General features: G+C 45.7%; 1 protein-coding gene across 2 annotated transcripts; it reads right to left on the bottom strand.

Moving 5' to 3' along the window:
* Positions 1-27,675, bottom strand: plpp3 (phospholipid phosphatase 3). Of its 2 annotated transcripts, none has more exons than XM_047586372.1 (7): positions 27,093-27,675; positions 14,851-15,005; positions 11,828-11,920; positions 10,915-11,102; positions 10,754-10,811; positions 7,210-7,386; positions 1-2,184 (listed from the first exon to the last, which is right to left on the bottom strand). In XM_047586372.1, the coding sequence occupies exons 1-7, from the start codon at positions 27,229-27,231 to the stop codon at positions 2,056-2,058; spliced, it is 939 nt and encodes a 312-aa protein (XP_047442328.1). In that variant the 5' UTR covers positions 27,232-27,675; the 3' UTR covers positions 1-2,055. The 2 variants fall into 2 exon arrangements, with proteins under 2 accessions (XP_047442328.1, XP_047442327.1); XM_047586371.1 differs by lacking the exon at positions 14,851-15,005 and adding an exon at positions 14,293-14,450 and having other exon boundaries at positions 27,093-27,672.
* Positions 27,676-27,736: the final 61 nt, after the last annotated feature.

The following is a 27,736-nucleotide window of genomic DNA, read 5'->3' as shown; positions in this document are numbered from 1 at the left end:
TGTGTTCATAATGAGCTTTTTATTTAAAAGCACATGTAATGGAGCTAATTACATTTAGCAAAAAAGACAAACAAAACAAAACAGCATTACTACCATTTCTTTTGTACAAAAAAACAAGACAATACAAAAATACTAATATTGTATTTTAATACATTGGTGGGTGTATTTTTTCAATGCATATTACAAACTATTACAATCTACAATAGTTCTGTTATCTAGATACAAAGATCTGTCAATTGATGCTTTTTAAGCAGCACTTTTAAAGAACACAGGTCTGTAATCATAGTGGATATATCTAAACATGTTAAGAAACAATATCTTACAGAGTTAATTTTAGTGATCTATACATTATTTATATATTTATAAAAAGAGAGTGAGAACGGCTTTGCGAAATGATAGGACGGACTGCACGATGAGAAAGATGTGCAACATGGCGGTGTGTGTTGTCAGAGGAGGCGGATATCTGAGTCGGCTGTAAATAAAAGGACTTCTGTATCTGGTACTGTACAACTATTAGTGATTATATGGGACAGGCTATAAACATACAAGGTTAAAGATGCTCCTTAGCAGAAAATAAAAATATTAGATCCACAGTTTTTATAACTCTCTCACTCTCTGACGCACACGCACACATACACTTGGCACAGCTGACGGTGTGTGAGTTTCATATGACACACACATAGTTTATCAAGAGGGGGTTTCTTTTCACAGGGCACAGGGCTCATACATGTGCACACACGCAACCACGCAAGCACGTGATTGTACACAACACATACACACACACACACACACACACACACACACACTGAGAGACAAACCATTGCCAATGAGTGATTGGGTGGGTGAGAGCTCCTCCCTGCCAGCGGAAGGAGCTCAAATCTTCCCGAAATAATGTGCCAGCTTAGCTGTAAATCATCACCCTCTTTTCCGTGGTGACAGACTGCACCCTTTCACTCCATCCACCTGCCCCCTCCCTGTTCAGGGAGCGAGACAGGCGGCACCAACACCAGGAAGAAGCATGGCGCAGCCACGCCCCTCACACAGGTGCTGGGAGGCTGTGGGGTCTGCCTCCCTCCTTCCACAGAATTTATACCCCCTTCACTACATCTAACTCTCAAGAAATGCAACATCCCGGGTTTGGGCCGCTCTGAGAGTCAACTACAAAAAGCTTGACGTGCTGATCTGGAGACAGAAGCGTGTAATGTCGGCCTTGGCTTTCCAGACCTTCAGAGTACTGTAAACTGTAATATAGGCCTAACAAGATAAGTGTATGGTTACAGGGCTATAGTTGTTGTGGAAGCTTTGCTCTGCTAATGTTATCTTGCCCGTGTAGGTAAATCGTGCAACACTATCACACCGGGATTGGTTAATATCTGTCTCATATCAGCATGATCAAGTTTTTTCTGGCCAGACGTCTCAGGCAGCAAGTGGTGATAATGGACAATGAAGTTAGAACAGTGCTATAAGTTATAATTATCTATCCTGTTAATGTTTCTATGCTGCAAGTCATTGCAGTAATATCCTTCCCATCGCTAAGGAAGTTGTTGTTCTACGGTGTTCCAAGGCCACAGAGAGTTCAGAGAGGAAGCATTGCTGGATATCCTTCTCTCCCTAGGCAGGGCGGGGGGTTGCCTTTTTTTTTTTAATATATATTCGTATATAATATTCGTCTCTTCATTTTTTCTTCATGTGGTTACACTTCCGTCAAACCTCCACACCCTCAGCTCTGCCTGTCAGGTCATCAATTGCTTGATTAATTGCTCGTCTTTTAGCTTCCAATTTGTTTTTGCTTGTGCTCAAAAAGATGGGCTCAAATGTGGATAAGTAGTTAACAGTGTAGTAAATAATACATGTGGATAGTGAGAGTGGACTCTGCTGTGCAAATCTCAAATCTGACACCCTAGTCCACAGAGTGCCTCGCTGGGCACAGCAAAAGGGAGGAGGATGCCATTTAAGATGCAGCTACAGTCTCTTGTCGCTACATTCTACTGTCCGATGGGAGGTGAGCAGCACTGCGTTTGGCTCCTCAGTCACAGGAAGGCGGTGTGGCCTGTCTCACACCATGTTGTGGTGGTTGTTCCTGTCGATGATATCGCCGGAAGGCAGGAGTTCCTTCTTGATCGGGGAGGGCGGGGGCGTGGCCGGCTTCGCCCTGGGCTTGAACAGGTCGGACACGTAGAACACCTGGAGGGCACAGAGGGAGAGCGGGATTAGGAAATGGAAAAGCTAAGAGGGAAGATGTAAATACAGTCAAAAAGGGGATACGGAAATTCCCTGCCAAATAAAGCCAGGATCTGACTGTGTTTAAATGCAAATGCTGGAAGACGGGCGAGTCACTATCTAAGTTGATTTGCCTGTGCTGGAGAGCTTCAGTGGGGGTTTTGAAGTCCGTCCACAAGGCAAGGTTACCAAACCACATGTATTTTCTTCAGCCACATTCTTTTTTTGTTCTGCCAAAAACACAAATGTGATTTGCAATAATCAAAAATGTTTATTTGAGATTTAATACCCCTCAGCTGGTTCTGGAAAAACCATGGCGAGCTCTACAGAGTGTGGTGATCAGCCGAGCGTACCATCCGCGCTGAACTCTGGAGGCAATCTACAGTGAGCCGCACCAAGGTCATCAACATAGCAAAGGACTCCAACCACCTGAACAATGGACTCTTCTCTCTCTGTTGGGATCTCCTTGAACTCAAACACACAGGGAATCTGGAGGCCGGCCCTCAACCTGGGAACACCTGGTCTTTGGGCAATTTCTGGACACCCAATACCTCAGCTGGATTCTAGCATGTCCATTATTCTGTATTTGGTCCTTTATAACTGTAAACTATTTTCCTATATTGCCTCATATATTCCTGTCTTACATATTTCACGTTTTCTTATATTGACTTATTCTTACATTGCCTTATGTTTTATAGCTGCATTATACACACACATTTTCTTTATCTTTTAAAAAGGACAGTTGTTAAATGCATGCTGTGCATGTTTGTGTATGTGACAAGTGAACTTTGAATTAGAGTTTGAAAATTGTGCAATGCGAATATGCACGCACATGTGCCTGCTGACAAGAGGTAAATATGACATTGCATCATAATTCCTTGACAAGGAACTCCTTATCACTTTCCCAAACTAGTAATGCTGAGTAATCTGGCTGTAGGAAGTGATCTTAACATGGCTCATGTTAATGTAACAGACATTGTGAACTATGGCTAATCACATTGTGCCAGGGGTGAATTTCCAAGTCAAGTCTTGCTGGCGCTGATGGCGCACGAAGAAAAGATCCTCATGACTTCATAGGTCAAACAGGAAAATGGGCAGGAATGGACAGGAAGTGGGACCATGGAAACTACTGTCCGCTGTAACAGTGGATTATCAGTTCCACTCACATGGACCTTTGGTCTCTTATGAGCAACAGTGGCTTCAGCTGTGGAGTAACGCACACTTTCGTAAATGGCAGGCGCAGCAGCTTTTCCTTCCGTGCTGCCAGTCCAGGGTGAGCAGAGAGCCGTGCCAGTGAGGCGGGGGGAGGAGGGGAGTAGCTGCCATTCAGCGCTAAACTGTGTGAAAGAGAACCTACTGTGTAACAGTTCCAGAGGGGAAAACAATATGAATAATTCTCATAAGAGTTGGGAAAATACATGGCGCTCTCATATGGGAAGTCCTATTGGAGTGGGTTCAGTGTTCATCTTTGTCTTCTGGAAAAAATGCTTGACATGCAGTCACTGATCTATTTATGTGACAAAGAGAGTCTCATTCTGAGTGTTGGGCTCAACACAAAGACGTTCCCCTCTATCCCAGCTTGACCTTTACTGGTGATCTTCAGCCGACGGATGACATGTAGCCACCTCACCAACACACAGCCGCTTTCATGATTCAGATGGGTTCTTTGTCTATATAGCAATTAGTTTGTGCTGCATGTCTTGTATGTCACAGTCTGATATGTCTGAGAGTGGATATGAGCTCATATCTTTAATAATCACCCACGCCATAGGAAACACGTTTGTTCGCCTTTTGGGACGCCTTGAAACCAATCATGGCGGGCCTTATTGCTGCGTCACCCAAACTCCAAGCCATCACCCTCAAACTGCCATGCTGAAAGGCTTATCGTGACCTCACCACTTCCTGTGCGCGACATACACAAATACACACTCACAAAGCCCCTAACTCCATTGTGTTGAGTGATGCAAACTCAGCAGACTGGTTCCTTGATACGTCTACGGTGGGAAAAAACAGCAGAAACCTTTAAAGTCATCTAAATGTATGCGTGTTTTGTGAATGTAATGGCGCACGGTTAACCACTATTAAAATGCCATGTATGACATATAAAAATACTGAGTCACACAGGAAGTGGGAGCACAAACTGAACATTAGTCACTAGAGCTCATTCATAAGAAAGAAAACTAAATGGTTTGCATGCACAGCAGCCTTACTATTCACCGACTAACCACATCTCATTAAATACATTCACACCATCAGATCAGAGGATGTAGTTATTAGCATACTTAAGTTAGTGCATTGCATGTTTCTGAGAATCTTATCATCACTGACGTGGGTCACTGTGTTCATCAGCATAAAAATAGAAAATAGCTGTACTCGTTACTTCGTGGTGGTTTAACCCCTGATGTACGTACGCTTACAACGCTTCTCTGTTCCGTTGCCAGATGTCTTCCTGCTTCTGTAAGTTCACTGACCACACATACACGGCTTCGATATGCGAGACCCTCAGAATGTTTATGTGCCCTGTGCTCCTTTGAACGCCTGACCCAACTCCTCACAAATGACAATGAACCTCGAGAAAACTAATGGCCGCTGCTGCGACTTTCTCCCTGGCAGCTGCTTCCTGCTGGATTCAGTCCACTTGACCTTTATTATGACACATGTGGAAAAGTGGGCCACTGCGTCTGATAGGATGTTCCAGGTAGGACAGACGGTCTGCTTCCTCTTGTGGTTTTCCTGGCTTTTTTGGATCATAGGCTCACAGACATAGCTTTGCGCATTTAACGGAAAACAGACATTCATCTACATATTCTTGAAAAAAAAGAACTGTGTATAACACTCCACCAATTGTCTTTGAAATGGAGGACAGACAAGGGGGTTCAATGTCGCAATTTACTTACAACAAAGGCTATAAAGCCACAGTCTAACACGTCACTACATCTGAATGTGTCCGTGCACATTTGTATTATTCATTTACTGGCACTCAGTGGGGGTGTACTGCAATTAAAGAGGTAACTGTAACCTTGGGAAACCTGGAACAACTCAAATCTCTATGGTGTGATGTGTATCTGGAAAGGAAGGAGGTGTTCCACAAGGCTGTATATCTCTGACTGTTCACAGTTGCACACTTGGGACTAATGTGCAAATCCACTAATTCCTCTAATGGATTCTTTGGTGCTTCACATCAGACTTCTCTATCGGAGACAAGTGTCTGGCAACAGCTCCTTTCACACAAGTTCGATCTGGATTAACAGACCACAATACCCAGCCTCCAATGGGACTCCTTAAAATCAACTGTTTCTGATTTCTGAAGACATTCCATGACGTTGTGTAAGAACAACAAGACCGGGATGCTTTAAAACTGGCATTGCGTTGTTAGACTGTGTGATCTCAGTGATGTCCAAAGACAAACCAAAGTATGACATGTAAACAGGAGTCTCACGCCAGAGCACAAGAAGTTGATCAAAGGAGGGATGTGGCAAAAAGAAATATATGCCCTGGCACATATTCAAAGTGGTAACGCGCGCATTTAATCTTCATTTCACATTTGAAAGAATCATGACTAAACCCGGGCAGTTGCTAAGCCACGATCTAAGGATACACCTTGATTTAGGACTTTGTGCAGACAGCCCTGAGCCAGGCAGGCTTCATACCTTCTCTGTCCTGCTCCACTCGTCTCTTGTCAGGTCCTTTCTGCTCCAGTGCTCTCTGAGAGGCCAAAGCAGCCCTGCTAAAGTACTCACAGATGTGTGTTTCTATTAAGACCGGGCAAATCAGAAGGGGCGTCAAGGATTGTAAAAGTAACCTCACTCACTTGATCGCCGTGGGGTTTGGATGTTTGTGTGCGCGTGTATACATGTGGCTCGTACGCATGCGGACGTGAATAATGTGTCTGTGTGCGTTAAACTGTCTCGCTGCATGCGGGAGGGGTTGTGGAATAGCTGAGCTGGATTAAACCCACGCTCGTCCCAAGCCAAGATGTTAGACAAGGCTCCTCTCTCCTGTCACTTCCCTCCCTATGCTCCCACTGCCAGATTTGCCCGTCCGGAGGTCGAGCACATGCGCTGAGCATATTTCTGAAAAATACGTTCTTAACTTGTCAGGGCTGATGTCGTGCAGGAGCTGCGGCCAGTTGGAGCAGAACCAATTTCACCAGAGCGTTACTGTCTATTGTTACACGCTGACTTTTGGATGTAATAATCCATCCAAACACACTGCCACGTACGATTCCATGCATGTGTGCGTGTGCATCTGAGCTGTGCCAAGGTCTGCTCAGGCGCCACTACTAAGGTCTTGCTAAATTTTATGAATCTAATTCTTTCCACATTCATGATTTGAGTCCTTTAGAAAGGTAAGGGTTACCGTTTGTGTGTGTGTGTATTTCCAAGCTTTTGCCAGAGGCAGCAGAGTTAAGCAAAGGCCTGCTGTGCTGATAGAACCAGAGCCACCAAATAAAAAAACCCAAAATAATTAACAGCTCCATTCCCGTTTCAAAGGCTAATCCTCTCTCTCTCTCTCTCTCTCTCTCCCTTTTTGCACTCCCTCTTTTTTTTTTTCCTCTTGACCCAAATTCAATTTTCCTTGGCTCCATCTAGTTTAGTGTAATGATGAGGGTTACGAAAATCATCTGGCAACTGCTGTGACGGTATGTCACTAAAGCAGCGAGGAAGGTTGCAGAACACGGATCCACACCAACGGGCAGAAACACACACACTTTTCTCAACTAGCCAGGCTCCAAGCAATGTGTTATTCATTAAAGAGAATCAGATTCTCCTCACTTCCCTGCCTGCTCCATTTCTCCTTTTCACTGAAGCATAGAGGGGGAAAAAAGGAGAGAGATGTGGAGGCAAACTTTATTTGAAGTTGGATTCATCCATTGAATCCACAGCGGTCGGATATCGTGATGGTACGCCAGTTTTTAATAACTCTAAATTTCTCACATTTGTATACAGTTTGTATGTAATGCGCGCTTTGTGACGTGTGTGCACTCACTATGCAGTAGGCCACCAGGGCTCCCTGCACAAAGCCTGCCAGGACATCGGTCGGGTGGTGCTTGTGGTCGGAGACGCGCGACAGGCCGGTGTAGAAGGCCATCATCAGCAAGGTGAACTGGAGCAACGGGCGGAGGAGACGAGCACCACGCCATGTGAACCTAGACTGGAGATAGAACTGGAAACGAAAAAAAATAAAAATTTTATAATCACAATTATTTTGTGGATGCTCTGACATGAAAGACTTCAATCCAAAGAAAATGTACAGAGTGTGGTTAATTGTATAAGATCAGTTATGCATGACGAAAGTGTAAGTAACTGGTCTTAATGACCGTAACCCTCACACACACCTGGACTGACCTTTTCATAAAACTCAGTGACTTACATTGCCTTTTTGACCTTGCACCTGCAGTGTGCGTGTGTGTGTGTGTGTGTGTGTGTGTGTGTGTGTGTGTGTGTGTGTGTGTGTGTGTGTGAGCAGTCTAGACTGAATCAAAGTGCCAGACTCCCAGAGAAACACACACACTCCCTTCCACAACACAACACATCTGATTCATGGTTCAACATCCCAGCTGTAAAAGCAGCACAACCACAGAAAGCCACTGGAACACACACAGACACACACATAAGCCCGCACACTGTATGTATACATTCCCTTGCAGGGCATGTTACAACATTGTGTCGGGATTAACCCTCTACCCTCTATTAGAGCGAACCCAAGACAAAACAGACAGGCCTCCCCGCGCCGCGCGCAGCCAAAGACATGTTTCTGGGTCATTACAAGATTGAGGAGAACCAAAACAGGTCACTTTCAGTCAGACATGCATGGTCGTTTTTTTTTTCTTTTTTCTTACATCCAGCACAGCCGTGAGGTCACCCTAGGTCCTTAAGACATCCTGTGTTTCTGTCTCACTCATATGCTTAACTTCCTGTCTCTCACACCCAGAGGGCCTGGCCTCCGCCAAGGTCTACCCCACCCAAGCCTCCATACTCATGTCTTATAATCAGACACACTAACAATACCTACAGACTGCCACAGTTCCTCCCAGCAACCCCCATCCACTATGAGCCCGCGTAGGTGTGGACGTATGGCTCCCTCACACTTCCTCCACGACACTCTGTCATTGTTCGTCTCCTTACGGAAGCAGAGGAAGGGATCCCTCCCATCCCTTCTAGTCTTGTTCTCCTCCTCCCTGGCAGGGATGTTTACACTTGGGGCTTCCTCTATAATGGTTCTCAGGTAGTTGGCACAGACTACTTACCCTTTACGCAATCTCTGAAGCTCTTCTTTGAAAAACCACGATGGAGGATGGCGGTGTGAAATTAAATACTTGAACTTAGTCAAAACAGGGACTTACAGTTAACCGCCCGTGTCGAGTTAAGCCAATCGAACTTGAGGACAAAAAGTAAACCCAAATAACCCACTAACAGAGGCCTGAATCGGCAGAAGCATGGAAACACAGTCGTGATAAGCAACCAACGGGTTCAAAGACCATCCAAACTAAAGTGCAACGTCTCCTCTTTAAAGGCTACGCAGACACAAGGCGATGGCCTTTTAACCTGTCATCTTCCAATAATTTGTTTTAAACAGTCAGATCTGAGGAAAACAACTATAAAACACAACAAAAGGATCCCCAACACATTCCCATGACAGAGAGCGACAAGAGCGACATAAAGTCTAGTGGTTTCTAAAGGAATTCAGCACATTCCACTGAGATCTTCTCCCTCTGTGTCTGTCGCTCTGACTCAAAGTCTGCGTCAAATGAAAGAAGAAAAAAATAACACAAACAAGCACAACAAAGTGAGAAAGAATGAGAACGAGGTTTACACGCCTGTCCCTTTCCCGTCCTTCCCCTTGATTCGCGCCATGCTGTGAGACAAAACCACAGCTGCAGTTAATTCCATTTAAATCTCACACAAAAATATTGTGTTTTTGTTTTTTTTTCTCAACCAATGACATTCTATGTGCCTCAGCAGGAATCCTGTAGGCACGAAGAACCCACGGCTCTCTGCTACTGGATCACGTATGCAAGTACAGATGTTGCGTGCGCGATAGACAAAACAAAGGGCAGCCTGTTTGCCATAGCGTGCCATGTGGTTTGTGCGAGTTATTCGTGTACTATCTCTGAAGCCTGCGATGCCGAGGCGCAGCTCAAACCACATCAGTCACATATGAAACACCATGGCACGCTCGGCAGGAACAGAAACGCTTCGCAATCACAGACTGCCAATTAGTGGATGATGCGGGGGCTGCAGGGGGACGACAAGGTGACAGCCACACTGTGGAAGTGACACTTTGTCGCCAGAAATGAGACGGCAGCCAAGTTTGCGGGAATGTACCCAGGAAGAAGAAAGATGCATATTTGTCTGTGTTTGTGGGGGAGCTCGTGGCTTTGCTGCAGACAAAACAGACTTCTTGATTACTTCTATGTCCCCCTAAATGTCAAACTATATTCAGTGGTCTCAGCTTCACAAATATAAGGATTTTTTTTTTTAATTTGTCCAACAAAACAAGACAACACAATATTAAAAAGAATGTACTTTGGCCGTTGATAACGTCTTTCTGAGGACATGCGAGAAACACAAGAGGCTTCAAGAGAGTGGGAGTGCCTGTGAGTGAAAACACGATGTCACGTGGCCAGTTCTAAAACGGCACAAACTAAAAAAATGCAGCGGATTCCTTTTTCCTCCAGGAATGCCTCTGTGGTGGGTTCAGTTGCAGCCTTGTTTTGTTTTCCCGGACATCAACTACAAACTGTTCCGCCTCTCATCCGCTCCCCTCCGTCTGTATGTCAGGACCAGCCTACCCTGGCTACAGTCCGCTGCTGCTGGAGCACTGATCTTCAACTGGTGTGTCACTCTGTGGTCTGGATGCTGTACATCCCCACTCCCTTCGCTGCTTTCTCCCCTGTTTTTGATTCAGCTGTTTTCCATGGTTTGACCAGAGTGCGGCTGTAGGTTCACATAGAGGCTGGGAAATACCCACAGCAAGCTCTCACTGCACAGGAGTACTCTACAATACACCAGAGCTTCAACAGTGAGTCCACTGCAAGCGTGAGACCACCTTGCGGCCAAGCCAGACAGACCCAGAACGCTGCTTCTCTTCTCTCGTCTCACTTCTCTGCTGCACGGAAAATGAGGCTGAAACTTGTGGTGCATGCACAGAGGAAGAGAGGGGAAGCTATGAGTCGGCAATTGTACACGTGGGTGTGTAATTAGACTGTTTGAAGCACGAAATGCCTCTGGGGTGCTAAGCCCAACCAGACACCCACGACAGGTGGGGTGAGAGGGGAATGGAGAGGACAGGAAGTACACATGCAGCTGTTCTGAGGACAGCAGGTGGATGATCCATCCATCTCTCATTAAAAAAAAGCAGGAGCAGGTGGATAAGAACAATGCTTTGCTCTTTTTCTTTTTCAAACTCCCTCATCAAAGCCTTTTTTCCGTGACTCCCTCTACAATCTGTAAACCATTGTCTCTGTGATTGTCTGCATGTGTGTGGTTGCATGGATGAGAGTGTATTGTGGAGTACAACGATTACTTACAGCCAGGTAGAGCATGGTAAACATCGAAAAGGAGGCATGTCCTGAGAAGAAAGATTTCCTGTGGAGAGAAAGATCTTTGGTTATTTTTTTTTACCAATTGAAATATTTTTATTTTATTTGAATGCACAGTGTACTGCTTTGGTCTTGTCATTCACACAAACCTGGCCTCTTGTACGTCGCTCTCTCTGCCGGTGCAGGTATAGTTGGTGATGTATCCCAGTGAGCAGTTGATGGTGGCAAAATCTGGTCTGCACACATCTAAGAAGTGTGGTCTCATGCGACCCACCGACACCTTGGCGATATCTGTGAACGACTGGCTGACGGCACAGCCGAACAGAAACACGCCCATCTGCAGGATGACACACAACGAAGATTAGGCAAAACACTGGCGCATAATGACATCCATAACTGATCTGTGTCTGAGATCTAATGCTATTTATAGCATGATCCCATTCGTGCGATGGTAGATTTATTACCATCTTGATTTTCTTTTTGGCCGGTGGTAGACATAAACACACTTCTCCTTTTTATTCTGAGAAGTGATACTTGCGTTGCTTAGTGATCTCATTGGGTATAATGAGCAAACTGATTTGGCTATTGTTGGGCTAATAGTGTTTTAATTATTGCCTGGAAATGCTGACTGGCTCATTCACGCTTCCATCTGACAACATTTCCACATGGAACTTTGTACAGCAGTTTTAGTTAGACACACCTTAGCATATGCTAATAGGATGATCCAGGTGCAAGACATGACAATTAGCGTATTGTCTGCACACTGTTGCTTCCACACATGGCACACGGTACTACGTGATATTCTGGTCAAGAACTAATCCTAACCTAAGCTCTTTAAATCTGTAAATCTGGTTAGAGTCTTAGGAAGTGACCACTATCCAAACTCTATATACATAGTATTGCTATCACAGCTGACCCCCAAGCACGATGTCTGACAGCTGTGTGCCGTGCATAGTTGCTTGTGCAGTAATGTAATGATTGGCAACTGCTGTTCAGGGGGAACGGTCAGCTATGTTTGGAATCATTTAAATGTCTATGATATGACTGGTATGCAGAGCTGACCTGTTTGTAGAGAGCGGCCACGTAGGGATTCCCCACAAATGACTTGGTTCCCTCATGTAGCTGGTGAATCCTGAAGCATTCTCCAATCACAATCTAAAAGAGAAGTACAGGTGTTGAGATAAACAGACAGCGTTGCAATAATGTGGCTTAATGTGACGTGAAATGACTTTGTGCGGCACAGCAGGTTTACATGCAGAAAACCATGCAGTACAACGCTAACGTTTGAGGGCGTATCATGCAGAATATCTAATTCAGTTCCAGCCTGAAATGACAGGTGCAGTAGAAAGGGAGCGTAGGACAGACGGGAGAGACAGAATGAGTGAGTCAGGCACAGACAGACATCCAGAATTAGAATGGCCTGCCTTTCCCTCAGGCAGTTTGGATGTGATACGAGTCTGAGCAGTGGTGATTCCCTGCTCAATGATATGATGAGGCATTTTATGTAGAATATAAAAGATAATGAAAGCAGTGAAGGGAAAGGGAAACATGAAAGTTCAACTAGTCTAGACTAGGTAAGAATCTCAGCCAGGCTGACTGGACCTCGATATAAAGGTATACATATCAACTGCTGTACAGCTCGAGTCCCGTGGGCTAACCCTGAGTCCTGCGGTATTCCAGCCAGGTGGTTTTAAGTAGAGTTGGGCCCCATGGATAGACCTCATCTACACTGGGGGCATATGCCAAGCCAACCCTTGAGGCATGAAGATGTCAATCAAATGTCTACCACCTGGGGTAACTAACTGATGGACGGCTGCTTCTCTTTCCTTCCTTCCCTCCACACAAGGCTTCACTCTTCTGGCTACTTTCTCCCCGTCCAGTCTCTCAGGAAAATATTTACCTGCCCATCTCTAAGCCAGCAATCCCCTCAGTTCTGTCAGTATGCGTAGCCCCTAATCTACAGCTTTAGGTTTTCCCACACATCCTATTTTCCTATTAAAACAGCCACTGTTTCTCTGTGTGCATGTATCCTATGTGTGTATTGTTAATTTTAATACACAGACCTATCCTGTAGCCTGTTGGGTGGTCAGCTGGCAGGCTCGGAGCCAGAAGAAACAAACACAAAGCTGTAATAGTGTGTTTGTGTGTGCTATTGTCATTGAATTGTTCCGATCGGAGCTGGAGATTAGAGCCACAGGAGGTTGATAAAGGTCAGAGAAGTTTATTTGGGTTGTCAGCATTTGCATTCAAACCTCTCCTCCCCTTCTCTCTCTGTTTTTGTTTATTCCTATGTGTCTGGTGGACTGTGTGCAGACAGGGCATCTCTGACCAGACCAAAAAGCTCAATAAGTGGCTGATGGGTTTATTTGGATCGCTGTCGTGTATGGTCACCGAACTCTGTCTTACTATTACTAAGTCCGTTTCTCACAGCCTGCCAGACGGGAAAATGTCTGACCAGCGTGACTAGTGGGATATCCCTCACACTGGAGATAAACATGAAGCCTGACTGGAATCTGCTATATATTCTCTCTCTCTCTCTATATATATATATATGCGAGTGTGTGTGTGTCTGTGTGTGCCCTTCATGAGAGAACGTCTTTGCGTGCTAAAGGAATGGTGTCTGCATGGCAGTAGACGGCACTAATGGATCACAGCTGCTGCGTGAGACACGGCAGCTTTGCCCACACGTGAACATGAGAAGAAACTCTCCTGGTTCCAATAAGCAGAAGAGCTGAGTTGGTACAGTATGTGTATGAATGTGTGCCCACCAAGCGAGCTTGATGGTGGTGGCGAAGTGACGTCTCAGTCTGGGAGCTTACGAGTGGGCTGCGCCACAAAGAGTCTGGGGGCTGTAAAGATCATTTACCCTGACCACGTGGCACTAATTGGCATATAATCGTCACATGTCATTATAACATATTTCCACTAGCGCTGACTCTCTAATCTGCTGGCACCACACTAGAGCAACGCCGCAGCCATGGGAATAGGACATCTTAACCAGTGAGATGCCTCGGGCTATCAGAGGGGAAACGTGGGCATGGGAAACAGCACTGACACATTCACCCAGAGTAATGTTCAGGGTGCAGGGGGCATGGAGTCAGGGTGTGAGGATACAAGTGGGGGGGCATGAGAATGGGATCTCGGAGGAACTCGTAAAGACTCTTTGGTCTTTGGCATGCATGCGTCAGCGCCCATGCACGCCAACAAACGCTTCCTAATGTCGCCTGGGGGGGGCCTCTCACTACCACTGACTCACTTAGCAAGGCAATAAAAAACAGGCCATAACAAATGACTGGGATGAGTCAGAGAAACTACGGAAGGACAAAGTATGACGAAGAGAAGATGGCAGGATGGAAGGGGTAGACATGTAAAGCACATTTATAGGAAAACTGGAATATTTTAGAAAATACTGCATGATAAGAAATCACTCAAACTTTTGACGAAGGGTCTGTTAAGTGATGGACTATGAGGCATCAAAGAGTTTGAGTAAAGGCAGTAAACATAGGGAGGTGTGAAGGTCGACTTACAGAGAAGATGGCAATAAGAATGCCAACACCACAAAGCACAGCATCACTAATGGTGTCTCCCTCTTTTCGGGGGTAGCGGATGGACTCGTCCGAACAGTAAAACCCGCGCTGGTACGGCTTTATGGTGCTAGTCTCAATGATCAGGAAAGGCAGGCTAGCTACAAAAGACATAAAGAGAGAGAAGGGCAGGAAGAGGGAGAGAAGAAAGAAAGAAAGAAAGCATAAAAGCACCAGGTCAGTCACACGGACATAAACAGGAGGCAGGGGGCAGCACAAGGAGCATGCTGGCACAAGGGGAATTAAAGTTTATCAGAAGTGGGTGGGGCTTCGGGGTGTCATGTTTGGACAGCCTAGAGCGAAGGAGTGACGGTTTCCCAAAATCAGATGCAGCTATCTTAACAGAAAATTAAGCTAAATCAGCTTCTCCAAACGTCACTGGATCTCATGGGGGGGTTTCACTCACTCCCTCGCAGCCGCCTTCATGAACCCAAAGCCCTCCCTATTTCTGCCTTCAGCGTTTCCCACGGGCCGAGCACTCTTTGTGTCGGGGGGACTTACGGACACCGCGGGCAGTGTCAAGCCGACAGAAATGAGCACTGAGGAGGGCACGGTGCTGTTCTTGTAGGGGTACTTCAGGCTGGAGTCATTGCAGTAAAGACCCCTCTGGTACGGGCGAATAGAAGTACGGTGCAGAGCCAGGGTCGGCAGCATGGCTACACACATACACACATACACACATACACGCAGATAAATGTGTGAACCTGCCAAACATACATCCACACTCACCTTGCATAAGGAATCACATTGCATCATTTAGCTACATCCACTTACCTGTAAGCTGTAAACAAAAACATGTAATTACGTCACACATTAACATACAAAAACCGTCACAGGTGTCTGAACAGGCCGTTTACTCAGCAAACCCTCTCCTGCTGCTTGTATTGACAATGTGACACCAGGCCACTGAAAACTGAGATTTATCCTTTAGCATCACGCCCTCCTGACAGAGCAAATAGACACTAAAGGCTAGGGGTCCATTAGCTAGGCCAGGAGAAACAGATCAACAAAGGGGCTGTGTCAATACAATGTGAGTTTAGTGTTATTGATACTAGAGGAAGGGAGTGCCAGAAAACCAAGAGTCTTGAAAGAATTATGTATTAAGTTATAGATGTCTGCTGTTTTGGGACGTACGCTGTTCCAACTCCAAACGGCCTTCATGAAGACCTAGAGGAGCTTCATATTCCAACGTCAACAACAAATGTACAAACAACTGAAACCAGGGCTATGATTTGTGGTCAGTCAAATTGATTCGGTTGTTCGCTTCGTCAACCACACATGTATGGACACATTCTGTCCCAACAAGGGGAAAATTAATACCTATCTACAAATCAAAGGAACACAAACACGGGCGCACAGACTCTGGCCGGGACTCTCTGCGTTTTCCTTGAGGGATTTTAAAACGTGTGAATACCAAGGAAAAACAAAAAGTAAGCCCACCCAACTCTGGAACATTTTTCACGTGAGAGCGTGTTTTTGGCGTGTGTACGCACGGCCATAGTCGCTCATAAATAGAAAGAGCGCAAGACATGAAGGCGTCCCGAAGACCCACCAACATACACATTCATTGTCATGACTGCACCGAAAGTGTTCCCACATGCGGCTTGTGTGGTCAGCTCACATCACAGGGGTTTTTGACATTTGGGTTAAAGCGAGAGTTCTGCTCATGAATGTTCCTAATGCGGCCGTTAACCTCAGCTGTCGTCTCACCAGTGATGGGAGCTGGGGATCATGTTCCCGGTCTGTTCTGAAAAACATTCTCTCAAGGATTAATTTTGCGAGGTTCTTTAGAACCTCAAAGCCCACTTCTTATGAGAGTTGACAGAAGAAAGTGTTGTCCCAGGTAAGAACCAGATCAATGAGTAGACATTCAGGTCACGTCTCTGTAATCTGGCTACCGTGTTTGTCCATTTGGTCTTTTTTAGAACAGTTAACAAATGGACCCTGAAGTGAAATTTGAAGCTTAATGTTTCTGGCAGAAAAGCCGCAGAATAAAGAGATTAAAGCATATTTCTATTGGTTTGATAGTGTAGTTTTCCCCACCGTCTCAGCCCTGCGGTTAGGTTAGGGCAGCAGATGGGATGGTCACCGAGGCTGACACCTGCACAAACAGCGTGCAGCACCAGGGTTAGACAGGATGCTGGTGGGCCCACACAGAGCTGAGCGCAGCTTTGGTGGTGTCTGGGAACCATGCAGTCCACACAAAGGACAGGGCAGTGTTGTCAACACGACTTAAGACGAGTGGAGTCTAGTGCAGATATCATGCAAGTCTCTCCGTTTAATGTGTCAGTGGACTCGGCTACAGATTAATACCTCAAACAAAGTGAGAAACCTCAGGCATTAAGTCCATAAACAAACCGGTTTCTGTTGGGTAAACATTTAAAAAAAAAACTTTTTCAGAAATCCTGATTCTTCTTCCTCTCATGCCAATCTCCACTCTCCTTCCCTGTTTTCTCCTCCTTCTCCTTCCCTGTCTTTCACCGTCCCTCCACTCTGGCCTACTTGTGTCTGTGATTCACATGCTAATGAGGAGAAGTGAAAGAAGGTCACGGGCTTAACAGACACACACAGACAAAAACACACAAGCTAACCAGTGCTTAGAGGCTAAACCGATCCGAGAACACCATGGGAAACCCGGGCATCGACCGGCTGAATGACTGAAGATGTAAAGTAAGAGTGGAGCGACTGAACATCTCGACACCATCTACTGGGAATTTGTGAAAGCCTCTCTGTCTGAACACTGTCCAGCCTTCAGATGCCAAGCTGTTTTGTGCTTCCACCCACCCCCCACCCCCCACCCCCATGCCATCTCCTTGAAAACAGCCTGGTATGTGGGCATTCTCCTCATACCGCAGACTATAAAGCCCCAGCATAAAATAAAACACACTCCAGTAGTAACACCATACGGTACATGTGAGCCTCATCTTCAAACAGTCGTGTGAAGAAATATGACCTCTTTTAAGCTAATTGAATGGAGAGTGACCTTCATGGGTCCCGCTGACCCACAAAGACTAAAGAAAAGAGACGGGGGAGTGTCAGAGGACGGAGGAATACATACAAAATAGGGAGAAAAAGAAAGACGTGGGCTGGGCTGTTGGCAGAGTCCATTGGTTAATCACTGAATTAAAAAACAACTATTTTGCAGGCTCTGGCATGGGGTCAGTAACATCCAGTCATGTCTGAGATTCTCAAATTCTCGAAGGGAACTAGGTGGTATTTAAACCAATTTTCACCCTTTGTTGTTGTGCATCTCTCTGCCAGACAAGTTGTGTGTTTCTGCGCTTTTAGAGCCAATGAGCCTTATAAGCTATCCAGCCACCGAGCTGCTTTTAAACACAACAAACTGGCGTCAGAGAATAACTGGGGCCTAAAAATGCGCTCAATGGAAACGGAAAGAGAGAGAGAGAGAGAGAGAGAGAGAGAGAGAGAGAGAGGGCCTGAAAGTATACAGAATGCAGAAGGAGGGAAATACAACACACATATATCCAAAGTGGGTGGCTTGGCGAGTTTGGGAACAGTTCTATTTGTCTTATCAGATCCTGTCATGCATTTCTCTCTTTCAGACTGTGAGGGGAACCACTGCAGACCGCTAAAGACTACTTACCACAGGTCAGAGAGAGAGGCATTTCTCTGGCTGGTTGAATCCCAGTTTATATACAGAGGTCATAGCAGGGTCTGTGTGTGTGTGTGTGTGTGTGTGTGTGTCTGTGTGTGTGTGAGTGTGTTGCACTTATTTTCCAGCCCTAAATCCACTCACATGTTCACACGCCGCTGCCTGCGGGAAATCAGTGTGTAAAAATATGTCCACGTGCGTTTGTGTGCGGTGTGTGTCTGGATGTTTGGACACTTCGTGTTTCTATTCGCAGTTTGCTATGCGCTGGACATGTGTGAGTTTGTATGCACTCCTTTGTTCATGTAAGAGAGATTATCCAGCCGGCGTCCATTTAATTGGCTTTTGAGTTAAATGTGGTAAAGTGAGGGAGCGGCCCGATAAGCAGGGCGGCCAGTATTAAGTCTAGTTTGTTCCTTTTCTCAACTCATACGCTGGTTAGATCTTGGAATTTGCATTTTGTTGTATTTGAAGTCTTCATTACCATCTAGTCGAAATTTTCTCAGCCTCGCAGGTTAAGGATGATTGATCCTCTATTGTTTTCTGATAGCTTAAGACTTTTGTTTGTATAATAGCTATTCTTACACCAGCTAAAGCTCTGTGTTGCTTAACAGGTTAAGTCCCCTTGACATGTCATTTCCCTATAGAACAACACCTGCGTGTACGCTGAGGCTATAGCAGCAAGCTTCTCGTTCTTCGGCTCTCATGACTCGCCAACCCTCCTCGGCCTCTATTGACATTTTAATGGGCTTTCATGGCTTCGGGAGCAGAATTAGAGCGATATTGTGGTTGTAGAGCGCGAGTCCAAGTGTCAGCAGTGTGTGTGAGAGGTGAATGGGAGGCGGGCCGCGGCAGAGGAAGAGGCATTGTAGCCTCCTCTAATGGAGGATTTCCTTCTCCTGTCTCTTAAATGCACCATGTGACCCGTCCCGAGTAGGACAGAGGACAATTCAGAGGAAAGTTACAGAGGGCGAAGGCTAAAGCGAGTTTTGACTCTATAGACTGGCCAGTCAATCAATCAGACTTTGTCTTCTCTTTCTCTCCGATTTGTCACGCCGTTCTTTCATCAGATCAGATATAGTAGCTGGCAGACACTCAGAAACTTAAGTGAGATCAGGACAGGGCTTTCGGTACTGATATAAAATATCTGTTGCAGTGCCAAGCAACGCAACCGTACTCTATCTTTAAATATGTGACTGGATTTGTGATGGATTCATTTCTTAACCTATGATGCCATAACTGTGGATTTAAGTTTAAACATTCTCCTTTTCAACTTCACAGGAGAAAAAAACTGCAGCCATTTCTCCCAAGACACTGAAACGACTTTACATGTCTATATCCGGTGTCTGGAGGAAACTCTTGACGGACTTATCATTCAGATGTGGACATCTGAACAGTCCCTGCAACATAAGCTGCAATGCTAAAGGAAAGCCCAAAATGGCCTACATTCCCAAAAAGAAGTTTGTGTAGATATTATGGTGAGGTCATTTGATATGCCTGTGAATTTTTCTATGAGTGTTAAGCGAGGGACAGAGAGGGAGTGTCTTTGTTCAATTTCTTTGCATTAAGAGCGTCCTCTAGTCCGTTACTTTGCAAGTCTGTCTGAACCTGGTCTGAAGGGAATGTGCGTGTTTGTGAGAGGAGAGATTAGCCTTGTGTGTGCTAACAGTGAGAGGGTAAGGAAAAGGGATCAGAGTGAGTGGGTGGTTTAGCACCGGGATCACTTGTTGGTGGCTGGGTTGAAAGTAAGGCAGCAACAGTGAATGCACATGACCATCTGGCAAGATATTAGAAATGTGGTACATGTTGGCAATGATTTATTCGTAACAGTAACTTCCCAGGTTGGCACGTAGTTTCATTCTCAGTCTTAATATAAATCGTAACATTTGGAAAGGACACACACTGATTAGCGTTTGCGCTGTGACCTTTGGGGTTTTAAATAGGGCCTGCCAAGTGGATGCCTTGGATGTTATAAAAATTTGTCACATATCCAACAGTATACTGTGCAAGCCCACGTGGTAAGTGTTATCTTTAGGCCGCTAAAAGCACGAGTATGCGCGGCCTTCCAGACATTTGGAAACAGAGTGCATAGGTTAGCTGAGGTTCATGACGGACCCTAGAAGTAGCTACAGGGGTTGAAGGTGAGGGATGTCATTATACGGTAGTTTACAAGAGCAGGACACGAATGTCACTGTAACTGTTACATCTGAGTGCGTGTGTGTGGCTATGTGGGTGTTGGAAGTGAATTACTGTGGTCGCGCTGGCATCTCCAACAAAGCCTCTCTCAAACATTTTTAAATTGCCGACCACAAAGGACTTTAAAAATGTCCTTGCAATCCAAATAAACAAACTTGACTCCATAAAAGCCACCCAGGCTTTGTCCATACACATAATCGCCGTTTAGGAATCGAGCATTCATAGATGCGGGTGCACGGGTGACACGGGTGCGCATGCGAGTACACGGATGCAGATGTTTGGCCCGAGACGTAGGTTCACCTGTTCGCACAGGCTGTACAAAGCTTGCAAATACACAAACATGGACGCACACACAGACACACAGGAGTGGCTGAGGTCAGCAGAGTGGTGCACAGAGTGAATCCCTGTCTTTTTTTCCCACCCCTCTGCGTGAAAGCTGCAGCAACCGGGGGGCCGCTGGCTGAAGCATGTGCTTACTCAGAGAGATTTTATTCACGGGAATAAATGCCCATTACACGCAGGCATCTGCTGGGACACTCTCTAGGGGACTCTTGCTAGCAGGCACCTGCACGGGCAGCCTCTGAATGCTGCTGCGCTGCCGGCCCTGTGCTGTTGCTGTTGGCTCGTAGGCGCATTTGAAGCGGTGTTGGACTTGACGCTGCTTTGTGGGAAGTCAGCTCTGGTTCACATTAGCAAGTGGAGGAGTTAAGAGGATATTTATAATGTGTTATAAAAACGATCAGTTAAAACTGACTGAAACATTTCTGATGCTTGGTCGCACTCGGTTGAAAGGGGAGGACGAACGCACAGCTGCTCCGCTGAAAGGAAACTTGAGCAGTGCCCAGGGGCCAGATCAGGCTACTGGCCTGGTTGGTTGGACGGCGAGCTGGGGCGTTTCTCTGTTATTGCCATAATGGTGTTATTACCCCCTGGGACAAAAGCCTGGCCTGTGGACTCTTTGAAACCTGACACCTCTGTCTAGACAATGCTCTTCACCCATTACGTACCTCCCTTTCTTTAAATCCTTCCCCTCCTCTAGCCCTATAATATCCCGCTCACCTCTGCACGTACCGTGGACAATTGACTTCTGAAGACAATTGGTGCTAGTTCGTCGCTGCGGTGCGAACGTTCCGCGGCCTTACACCCAGGCTTCTTCTCTGTATGTAAACAGGACAGGGCTCAGTGGCCGTTCCTCAGATAAGACCTGCGCCAATAAAGATGCTGAGCAGATTACGGCGCAGCGCTGAGACGATAAGCACTACAGCCTACAATTCAGCTCACGAGCCAGCTCGAAGCAGCAACAGTCGTAAACCTCTGATAGATAATCAAGTGGCCTTGAGTACCCCGCGAGGAGGGTCGGACTCTCTCATCTCCACCTCATTCACTTCTTCCCCCTCCCTATATTTCATCCTCCCTCTGTCTGCCATCGGCCTATTGGTCCTCGTTAACGAAACAAAGAGCGCTGAGATGCATCAAAAGGGGCATTGTTCTCTGTGAAACAGTGAAATCTCCCTGAACCCCAACCCCCCATCCCAGGCTGCACACAGCATGTGCGCACACACAAATACAGAGGACTGTAGTGGCTAATGCAGTAAGAGAAAGTGACAGACAGAGGGGCCTGTGTAACAGCAGGGAGGAGGCCCAGGCTGAGGACAGTGTGGTAACGGAGAGACATAATGAGGGCTGCAGCCTCAGATCATCTGCAGCCTCTTCACTCACTCACGTTAACTGCATTGCTGGCGTTTTAACCATCAAAATCGATCCTAGAAAGACGCCGGGCTACTTAAAAGAAAGTGTGCATGAACGGGACTCCTAAAAATCATTATTTTCATGGGTGGAGTTTATGAATGAGCCCACACACAGAATTCCGTGTAACGTTCATTTACAGTGGCCACTGAAAACTGTAACACAAGTTTAAACAAGAATGAGTGCTAACAAAAGTCAATGGCAGGGTTCTGCCCAGTAATCCAAAATGATCTAAATAAGGGGTTTTCAAAGTGTTTATATGACAGATATATAATTATAGATGAGAGCATGGGCTGAGACAGTGGCTTTACTGCGCCATTGTTGTTAAAGTGTAAGCTACCAGCTGTTGTCTTTGTTTTACTGTGCCGTTTAATTGTTTGCTAGGATGGAGACGGTGAAAAAAAAAAGAAGTTAAAATGTGTCTGGTTGGCGTACCCGTGTAAATAGTTACAAACACATCAGTCAACCTGATGCCTTCAGCTCGCCCACAGGAACCAAGCGGGACGCAAACACACACAAATCGAGCCGCAGATGCCTCGCACATTTAGACCACGCGCACACAAAATCACCCTTCAGCCCATTTAATGACAGCTCTGGGCAGCTCCTTCTCCCTCATGAACCCCACGGGACACACACGCTCACACCCACACACCTCTAATCACAGCCCTGCACAGACGCAAACTCCGGGGGGTTTGTCATTTAACTCTTGCACCGGCGGGAACCGTCCACATGTCGCAGTGACAGGCAGAAAATGTTACAGACACATGTCAGGCAACGTTCGCCATCACGAAAACACACGAGGCGCACAGTTAAAATGACATTCATTCTGGGAGGGGCAGTGTCCCCGTGGCCGCTGTTGTTGTTGTTGTTGTCATAACCATCTGCTGATCTTTATCTTGTTACATAATACAATGAAGCTTCTCTGCCACAGGACGCCCAGCACCTTCTTTAGAGCCCTAACCTCGCCTTGTCCTGCAGCCATAACATAAACACACATCACAGGTCTCCACAGGCCGAGCCCTAAAGCCACAGAAATCACAAAGCCATGCACGGTGATGCAATCACTAGGAAAATATCACACACATATTGACTGTATGCAGAACTCAATCTTGATATCGATGTTACATATTCTCCTGTGCGTGTGTTCGCATCGAGCCCTCGGCTGTGCGCGACAGCAGTAAATGTCATGCACTGAGCAACCGCAGATACACATGACCGCTCTGGGTGACAAGCAACTGAACGGCTCCTAGTATAGAAAGGTTTCTATTTTGCTTGAAGTTATCACAAGTTAATAATTTACCCATGACAAATTGGGTGTAATGAAAAATAAATATAGTGGAATGATTTATTCGTACTACTTCTACTGTATATCCCAAAGAACTTCCTCTTTGCTTCTGCTCCTGCACAGGCGCGTGCAGAACTCCTACGAATGTTTGCCCTTGGATTAAGGTCAACAACTTTGGATGGAAGCCTGTGTTTGGGTTTGTGTGTCCCAATTGCTGTTTGATTAGAGTTTTTTTCTTAGAAAAAAAAAAAAAAAAAATCTCTTTTTATTATCTGAAACATTAATTTCTACAAAGGGGAACCGTTTATGTATTTCATTGGGATTTCTTGGCTGTATTTTTCTATAAACATACAAAATGTCTTGACTCTAATAGCGTTGCCGTTTTAAGTTTCTCCCCTTATTTTGTTCTTTCAAGTAGTCTCATTTGGCAATTAAGAAAGGGGTAAGACTGGCTAAAGCGGTGAAGAAGCAAGGAGGGAGTGAGGGAGGGGAGGTCGAGGGGGGAGAAATGGACTGTGAGGCAAAAAAAAAGAAAAAAAAAAAGAAAAGAAACGGACAGGATTTCATTTGACAACCACACCCACCTCCGACCGACACTACCTTTCCGTTTCCCACCCTTTCCTGAGCTCCGCTAGATACACACACACTCCATGCCCCCTGGTTCACTCACTCCAAAAATTGCACCAGATGTCCCATCGAGAACCTTTGGCCACGGCACTGCAGCCAGATGAAGAATTTGAGAAATTCTGGAAAATATTTGTAGAGCGGCTCGGGATTGAAGTGGCTGAGGCCTGGAGAGGCAGAGGTTAAACCGTGCCAGCTTTAATGAGGGGCTGTGTGACTGACTGTAATGCTATAGCAGCTAATGGGGAGGAAAGAGCTGGGTACTGACATATAGGGTTAAAGCTCCGGTGCCAGTTCTGAGGCTCATTCCCTGAGGCCAAAAGGTTACACTCTTTCCTGCTGCTAACAACAATCTTAATGTCTGTCGCTCATGGAAAATTACGTCACTGAGCACCTGACCATATCAAAGATCAGAGGAAATACAAAAAAAAAAATGGAAGATGCTGATGGAAAAAAAAGCCTGTTGGTCTACTTATTTACTATTTTGTAATCGGTCACTATAGCAACGTCTAAACAGACCCTGTAGAGGCGATCTAGAGCAAATGATCCACGTTTAGATTCTGCAGCGAGGCCGCTGTATCTCAAACCACCAACCACGTCTATACATAAGCAGACGCACAATGCATAATCTCCTTTGCATTGTGTAAAACGTAATCAGGGTTTAGACTTTACTTTTTTTTTTCACAGTGAGCAACTCTTTAAACCGGATGATGGAAGGTTGTTGGACAGCGCAGTATGAAATTCTGCAGTCTGCAGCGGGCTTTGTGTATTTATAGTGAGCATATAGTGTTTGTGTGCGGGCTCTGTATGGCGTTGCTAAATCAACTCCGCTGCTCTGTAAGAGTGGAACCCGAGCCAAAGTGAAATCAGCAGATGATGCTTGCGCTCAGCTGCCAAAGTCGTGCGCGGCGACTCTGGTCTCAGTGGTTGACAGCTGCGTGAGGATATGATTATTTTATTGCCATTCTGATCCCGTCTGGGCATTATTAGCCTTCATTAGCTGGAACAATGAGAGATGTTGGTGCAAATGTTAGCTTCTGTCCTCATGAGTGTGATTATGGATGGCCTCAGATGTCGTCTATGCAAATGCACGTATTAGGTGTGCCTGCAGGGGACTGTTAGGAAGATTGACAACCTATAGAAAGAATTGTGTCTGTAACACCAGCTGGCAGACAGGAGCTAATTAAAGCTAATGAGATATTTATGTGTGTACTAGTTGGTAGGTGTACATTACTTTTTCTTTGATACACGCTGAACAAAGGCCATTCAACGTCAGGAATTCTTCTGAGCCCTCTACACACCCGCATTCCTCATCCTTCATTCAGGACGCCCTGATAACCCCCCCACCCTCCTCCTCCTCCTCCTCCTCCTCCTCCTCCTCCTCTTCTCCCTCCCTTTTAATCCTTCCACCCACTAAACCCCCCTCCATCTCTAACCCCTCCTCTCTAAACGACTAAAGTGGGGCAACCAATCTTCACTGAGGGGCCAGATTGTGTTTAGAATAACAAAAGAGAATCTGCGTGCCCATTTGCGACTGGGTGCTTACATGCATTGTGTGTGTTTACAGGGACACATGTCTGTGTGTGTGTGTGTGTGTGTGTACGTCCTAACACGGCCTCTGAGAGGCAACTGTAGATCTTTCACCATTAAAGGAAGTTGGTTTATGTAGGAAATTGGCTCCACATGCGCTCAAAGCTCATCTACATTTATACGAGCGCAGATGAAACAGTGTATCTCTGTTTGAGGTTCTTTAATAAGCAAACCAATATAAAGCCACTGGAAAACTCTGTGTCTGTCAGGCAGATCTGCTTCTGCTTCGCAGCACTTAAGAGAGCGTGGAGTTAATGTGCACCATTTGTAACATCCTGGCTAATAAAATCTTGCTCCACTGCAGCAACGTCGCATATTTCCTCGTCACTTTTGATGGTTCCGTTTTTTTGTTTTTTGTACGGAGCTGATGGAGAGACTCCCACCTGCTCCTCTAAAGCCCGGTCAGCCACAGGTCCCACTTCTCAGTCCCTCTCTCTCTGATTGGAGAGGCATTCCCTGCCACAACACATGCTTAAGCAATTATTCCACGCATTCCCCTGGACAGAGAGGGAGAAAGAGGGCTAGAAGGACAGAAAGAAAGTTGAAGTGGAGTGATCAGCGGCAGCTGGCCAGGGATTTGCAGGGTTCTGGGAGAGAATGTGTAGAAGTTAAGCGCAACTCCCATAATCCCTTTTCTAAAAAACTGAAAAAAAAGAGAAAGGAGAGACAGGGGGATTGAAAATGGAGAGAAAAGAAAGGGGGGCCACTGAAGCTCGAAACTAAAAGGACCAGGCTGCAGTGACAACGGCCAAAAACAAACCGGCTATCAATACAACACACACACACACACACACACACACACAGAACACTAATTCTGAATGGGATGCTCGCAGAATAACAAGTCAGGACGCACACACAGCATCACAAACAGACCGCTTGTTGAAGCATCACCTCTGCCTCAGTAACAGTTGCGTCAGCGATGAGTCAATACATGAATTGCATTTTCTGTTTTTTATTTTTTTAAATATTTTTTTTTACATAGACAGCTCTAGCTGGAATCTAGCTGAGGTATGGCACCTTTGGAGGTTTAGGTCAGATGAGCAAGGTTATCAGGGCACAGGAGGGGAGTGGCTGGCTATTTTAAAGAGCGGTAAATGGGCAGGTTACAACTCTCCCAATCATCTCTGCTCCAGGCATGTTGGCAGAGGAGCCACATCAACTGACACTCAGTTGACTTTGAAATTATCAATATATTACAAGAGGACAACACACTTCAACTTTCTGTTTCAGCTGATAGCGAATATGTCAGAAAACAACAAGTAGTCAGTTTGTGGTTTGTGCTTTGCAAAAAAAAAAAAAAACTTTATAATGTATTTTTTATATGTGTCAGTGTATGTTTTGTCTGGAGGTTTTCAGGTTACACTGTGTATTTATTTTAAACAAACAAAGTCTGATAATGTTGTGTTTTGAATGTTGAGCGCTTCGCTGCTCTGGCGTGGTGTGTTGGAGCCGGGTGATAAGGGGATGCTGCAGATTAAGTTGTCTTGTGATAACAGATAACAGACGATACTCTTAAAACGATAAAGCTTTTATTGCCAACTATTAGAAAGTGCGGGCACTCTTTAATGCATCCACTGTTTGTGTTGTCATTTTGGCATAACAAACCAAATCAGATGGTGTAAGACAAAAAATGCAAACATTTACTAACGGTGAGGAATAAATGATAAAAGCAAAGCTGAACTGTGAACTTACCGAGTAGAAGACAGAAGACGTCGAGCGCAATGAGCAGCTTCTTCTTGCAGTTGTCAACACCATTGTTGTTATTTAACGTAGAGGTTCCTCCGTTCCTTGTTTCTTGTGCCATTGCTTTCTCATACATGTACTTTTGCATTTGAGAACTCCCCGTTTCGGCTCAAAAATCCCACACCACGCGGTAGGTGAAGAAACTCTGTCAGGTTCTCAAGTCCTTCAAATGTCATGCAGTTCAAAGGAAGGAAACAAACTTCCCACCTCGGACGCCTCTCACAGTTTCTGATATGCTGATGTCTTGTTTGACGTTTACGAAGAAAACTTCAAAAGTTATAATAATAATAATAATAAAAATAGGTAAGTTTGTTGTGGTGAACGGACCCGCGCCACGAACTCAAGAAAGCAAAGTTGCCTGCGCTCTAAATGAATGGAAAGCCCGCTCCCCTTTATCGGTCTGGTGAGTGAGTGAAAACTCGACAGCCGCTCTTGTTATATCAATCCTTCTCCTCCTCCCCCTGCTCTCTTCAAGTTCCCCTGTAGCTTCGAGGCTCGGCCCTCTTCCCTCCGCTAGCGGTGGGTAATCACCTCCATCCCAGCCATGGAAAACTTTCTAACTGGACGCCACTAGGCGGAGAGGAGCATGGCGG

This window comes from Mugil cephalus, chromosome 6, assembly GCF_022458985.1.
Source record: "Mugil cephalus isolate CIBA_MC_2020 chromosome 6, CIBA_Mcephalus_1.1, whole genome shotgun sequence".
Classification (NCBI taxonomy): domain Eukaryota; kingdom Metazoa; phylum Chordata; class Actinopteri; order Mugiliformes; family Mugilidae; genus Mugil; species Mugil cephalus.
Note: the sequence above shows the minus strand (reverse complement) of the source record. Positions and strands in the feature narration are given on the sequence as shown.

What these genes read in the sequence shown, in the direction of transcription:
- plpp3 (XM_047586371.1), bottom strand. Translation starts at nt 27,231, where the DNA reads ATGCAAAAGTACATGTATGAGAAAGCAATGGCACAAGAAACAAGGAAC. An exon ending in TTCTTATTGCCATCTTCTCT is followed by an intron (nt 11,921 to 14,292) that starts GTAAGTCGACCT and finishes CTTCTCTTTTAG; the next exon opens with ATTGTGATTGGAGAATGCTT. An exon ending in TTACCATGCTCTACCTGGCT is followed by an intron (nt 7,387 to 10,753) that starts GTAAGTAATCGT and finishes TTTCGTTTCCAG; the next exon opens with TTCTATCTCCAGTCTAGGTT.